Source organism: Pecten maximus, unplaced genomic scaffold (assembly GCF_902652985.1).
Source record: "Pecten maximus unplaced genomic scaffold, xPecMax1.1, whole genome shotgun sequence".
NCBI classification, from domain to species: Eukaryota; Metazoa; Mollusca; class Bivalvia; order Pectinida; family Pectinidae; genus Pecten; species Pecten maximus.
Window position 1 is genome coordinate 8,818 of NW_022980741.1, and position 4,990 is coordinate 13,807.

Genomic DNA, 4,990 nt, shown 5'->3' on the forward strand with positions numbered 1-4,990 from the left:
CTAAATACTATCTGAAGGCACCCCGGAACGTAATAAATCTGCCATCACATTCTGAAAACTCTCGTCGCCCGACCGCACTTGGTCAGGCGTATGTACATATAGTAGGATTCGTGAGAATATTGATTGTATTAGTATTTATAATGAACTGTACAGTAAGGTAACGTACAATGTAGCTCTGATAACTTGTGTATCCTGTGTCGAATTCTTGCAAAATTCATCTGATGTTCTCGTGATTATTATACAAACAGAGTAATGCTGGATCACCACAATATCAAAACATGTTTGGATTTCCAAAATATCAAAACATGTTTGGATCACCAAAATATCAAAACATGTTTGGATCACCAAAATATCAAAACATGTTTGGATCACCAAAATATCAAAACATGTTTGGATCACCACAATACCAAACATGTTTGGATTTCCACAATATCTATTGTATTTCCACCTTTTTGAAGTATATTTGGATTTCTTTTACAATATCGAAACATGTTTGGATTTCCATATTCGAAATCTCTGCTGAATTCAGCCTAAAAGACCAGGTTATCACTCTGAGTGTATTTTGTATGAGTGCATTGAATATAACAAGTGAATAGCTAGTGGGGTGTTTCCTGTTTACATAACATACATAATTATTAATTTTGATTTAACAGTACTATCCTTCAATATATACACATGTGCTTGACATGATGTTGAAATCTGATATTGTTTTTTATTGAAACGTGTTTATATATTGTTTGTGTTATGCACACCCCTTCTTCTAACCTTTTTTTATCAATAGTCACAGACATATTGAAACAGTCCATTACGATTGGAAAAAACGATTTTGTAGTTTTGTGCATATAGAACCCTCCTCTCTGTTAATGCAATATGTTTACTGGTAATATGATGATTACCACAACTACACAGACAACAGGAATCGAACCCAGGCCCAGTGCTTGACATATAATCCACTGTTCTACCAACGATACAGATACTATTTAACACACTGTATGTGTACACACAATCCTATCTTAAAGTACGTACCATCGTATGGACAAAATACCATACTTCTAGGAACTGATGTTTCGGCTTGGTTTCCTATTAAATCCTGGTAGTATATTTGATCATGTGAATGCTACCCTGGGTGCCAGCCAGCCAAATCCTCCCTGACACATCTACAGCCACCGCCCAAGGGTTTGTTATCATGGAGTGTTTCTGTCCATCTAACAGGACATGTACGTCCTCCTCGCCATCCCCTTCCAACATATACACGAGGTTGTTTTTATAGCAGGTTACTAGGATGTTGCCATAGTTGTCATACGTGATCCCATGAGGATTAAAATCTTTTCGAAGACCAGTCCATTTAAGTTTCAAGTTCCCGGATTTTGAGTAAACAAGCACATTGTTTCTACAAGCAATAGCAATATCGTCATTGAAAATGTTATGGGCAACCCTGTATGGATCACACAGAGCAGGATCTTCAGCGTCGTCACGAATCTCCATTAGTATCTCACCTGTCAACGATAGCCGCACGACTTGCCGGGGTCTCGATTTGACCCCCTTAATTCCCAAAGGGTTTAAACTAAAAACCCATTTTTTCCCAGTCGCCCCCCCCTTTATACCTCTCACGGAAAGGCTTAAAATCCTTGATATTTTTTATTAAGACTGCTCAAAACGTGAGATCCTTCTTTCCCGACAAAGCTCTCCGTCAAGACCAATCCTTCCCCCGGGGACATAAAATTAAATCCGTCAATAATGGGCTTCTACTGATTTTATAGTTTGTCCAGTTAAAGTCTATTTTCCTAAACCAAACTTTCTGGTTTTAAAAGTGAATCCAGCCATTTTTTATTCAATACCGGACATATTTTCCCAATCCCCTTGGGCCCGGCGAAATATTTTTATGTTTTTTAAAATTTTTTACGTTGTACATATTTTGTTCTATCCCCTCGACTCGGTTTCATTTTTGGGCCCCGGTTTGTTTGTAAAATTTCCCAAAATGTCGTTTAAGACCTTTCGGACCAGCGTAAAATTTAAACTGTTTCCCCGGGGGGTTTTTTTTTGGGAAAAAATTGGGCCCAAACTTTTCCCTGTTTTCTTTTTGAAGGTCCTAAAGGGCCCCTTTGGGTTGCCTGACCTCTGTTTTTAAAAATGAAGCTGTTTTTAATGTCATCAACCTCATTGCGAAAAGTGTTTAAAAAACCGTTCCCGAGTGGGGTTTCCCGTTTTTTTTTGAAATGTCTGAAAATAAAAAATTTAACCGGTTTTTAACCTTTTCTGTTTGCTTTCCCTCACTTCCTTTCCAGTTTTTTCTGCCCCAGCATGTATTTCGGCATTTTAAATTTGCTTTTAAAACCCCTTCCCTTTCCCTTTTTATCTCCACACTATTTTCTTTGGGGCCCTGTACAATTTTGTATTTTTCTTTTCCAAAATTTTTTTTCAAAAATTTCTTTTGTCCGTTGACCCCTCGATTGGGTTTTTTGTCGGCTGTATTAAAAAAACATTGAATGTCGGGGGGCCCATGAGGGAGGGAATGTTTTTTTTAAAATACAAATGAAAACAACCCCATTTTTACACACTGACAGAGGAACCCTTTATAGTTCCCCCCTGGGTATATAAAGGGCATTTTTCCTTTTGATGTATTTCGTCACCCTTAATTTTTAATTCGGACAGCGTTTTGGATTACTTTTTAAACGTGTTTGTTTAGTTCTCTTATGAAAAGGTTGCCTTTTTCGCAAAGGTTTCCTCACCCTTTAAACGTACCAAATTTAAAACTTGATTCCCCATCAAAACATTTTACCTCACTGTGTATCCAGCAAACTGGGCTTTTTTTTTTGACTCAACTTGTTAACAGAATTTCCCAAAAAAAAAAAGGGGCCCCGGGGGGCCCAGTGGTTGGGGTCCCGAAAACTTTAAACCCTAAACCCCTCCACCTCTGGGGGTTTCGAGTTTTGAAAACCCACGTGGGGCATTGCCAGGGCTGCCCCAAAGGCCCGGGGGTTTTTTTTTCCCCCGGGGACTCCCGGGTTTCCTCCCCCCTCCAAAAACCTTTCCCCGTCCTTTAAAAGGGCCCGGGGGTTTTAAAAGGACGTTACCAAAACCAAACCAAAAAAAACCAAAACCCCCAAACCCTTTTTACAACAAGGAAGTAGCCGTATAGACGAATTCGTCCCCTATTACTTTAATATCATGGTTCGGTATGGAATTTTCTTCTTCTGTCTGGTGTCCTCGCATGACTAGCTCCGAACAGGTGGGACTCTGAGTAGGAATAAATAACAGTTATAATCATGTATGCCGATGAATTACGACACGGGCGACAGTTTTGTATACGTGGCTTTGAAGGAATCATTACACGTATGCGCTGTAATACTGATCATATAATCGGTGTGTACAGTGTACCTCCTATCCGTGCCATTTACATGATAAACAAGAATGCAACGAAATCCTACTGTTCACAATCGATAGTTTGACCCAAAGGGACAATGGGTGTCGATTGGCTACTCAAAAACAAACTAAACCAACCAGACTGGATACTTAACTGAAGAAACAGGTATATAAATCATAGATATTTTTTTCTTTAATGCACGTGTTTGAAACAACATATAACTACATTATCTATATATATATTTGACATAAACTTACTAAAATACTTACCTATCCAGTGTCCCCTACCTTCCTTATGGAAGTAGGTGTAGCGTAATAAATTCTCTATACTGTATGACGATCTGCACGGAGTGTAAACGGGTGTACTATAATTTGGTCTCGTTGACGGTATGAAATAAAATTGTTCATATAATTAGTCCACTGATACAGTGAAATATAAGTTGTATTAAATATAAATAAACTAAAGCTATGAAATGATCAATGTTCTCCTACCTACAGGGTGTGATAGGGAAACATTCAACCTGAGGGGTGCTATTATACAATTGTTGACTTTGGGCTTAGGTTAATACAATGAATTGTTAACATGAGAAAAGTGATAATCCCTGAGGAAATTATCACATTTCGTATAATGGTATAGTGTTATTAGCAGTGTCCATAGGAGATTTCCCCTGTCACATCCTCAGGATAGGGGTGATTATTGTTCTCCAGTCATACTTACAATGCTCACAACTTTGATGTAACATGATTGAAATGTCGACATGACGGCATTGAATTGTTGCCGTAACATCACTGTATTATACTATTACAAGAAACGTGCGATCTATCATACGCTATGGGCTAACAGAGATATAACAACCTCAGGGATGACAGTGATATAACAACCTAAGGGATGACAGTGATATAACAACCTAAGGGATGACAGTAATATAACAACCTCAGGGATGACAGAGATATAACAACCTAAGGGGTGACAGTGATATAACAACCTAAGGGATGACAGTGATATAACAACCTCAGGGGATGACAGAGATATAACAACCTAAGGGATGACAGTAATATAACAACCTAAGGGATGACAGTGATATAACAACCTAAGGGATGACAGAGATATAACAACCTAAGTGATGACAGAGATATAACAACCTAAGTGATGACAGTGATATAACAACCTAAGTGATGACAGTGATATAACATCCTAAGGGATGACAGTGATATAACAACCTAAGTGATGACAGTGATATAACATCCTAAGGGGTGACAGTGATATAACAACCTAAGTGATTACAGTGATATGACAACCTAAGTGATGACAGAGATATAACAACCTAAGTGATGACAGAGATATAACAACCTAAGGGGTGACAGAGATATAACAACCTAAGGGATGACAGTGATATAACAACCTAAGGGGTGACAGAGATATCACAACCTAAGGGATGACAGAGATATCACAACCTAAGGGATGACAGAGATATCACAACCTAAGGGATGACAGAGATATCACAACCTAAGGGGTGACAGAGATATCACAACCTAAGGGGTGACAGAGATATCACAACCTAAGGGATGACAGAGATATCACAACCTAAGGGGTGACAGAGATATCACAACCTAAGGGATAACAGTG

At 38.6% G+C, this 4,990-nt stretch overlaps 1 protein-coding gene across 1 annotated transcript; it reads right to left on the bottom strand.

Moving 5' to 3' along the window:
- Positions 1-1,121: 1,121 nt before the first annotated feature.
- Positions 1,122-1,485, bottom strand: LOC117319657 (the record flags this gene model as incomplete). Its single annotated transcript, XM_033874434.1, has 1 exon — positions 1,122-1,485. A coding segment is annotated over exon 1 (364 nt), but the record flags the coding sequence as incomplete, so codon positions are not given.
- Between the last annotated feature and the right edge of the window lie 3,505 nt (positions 1,486-4,990).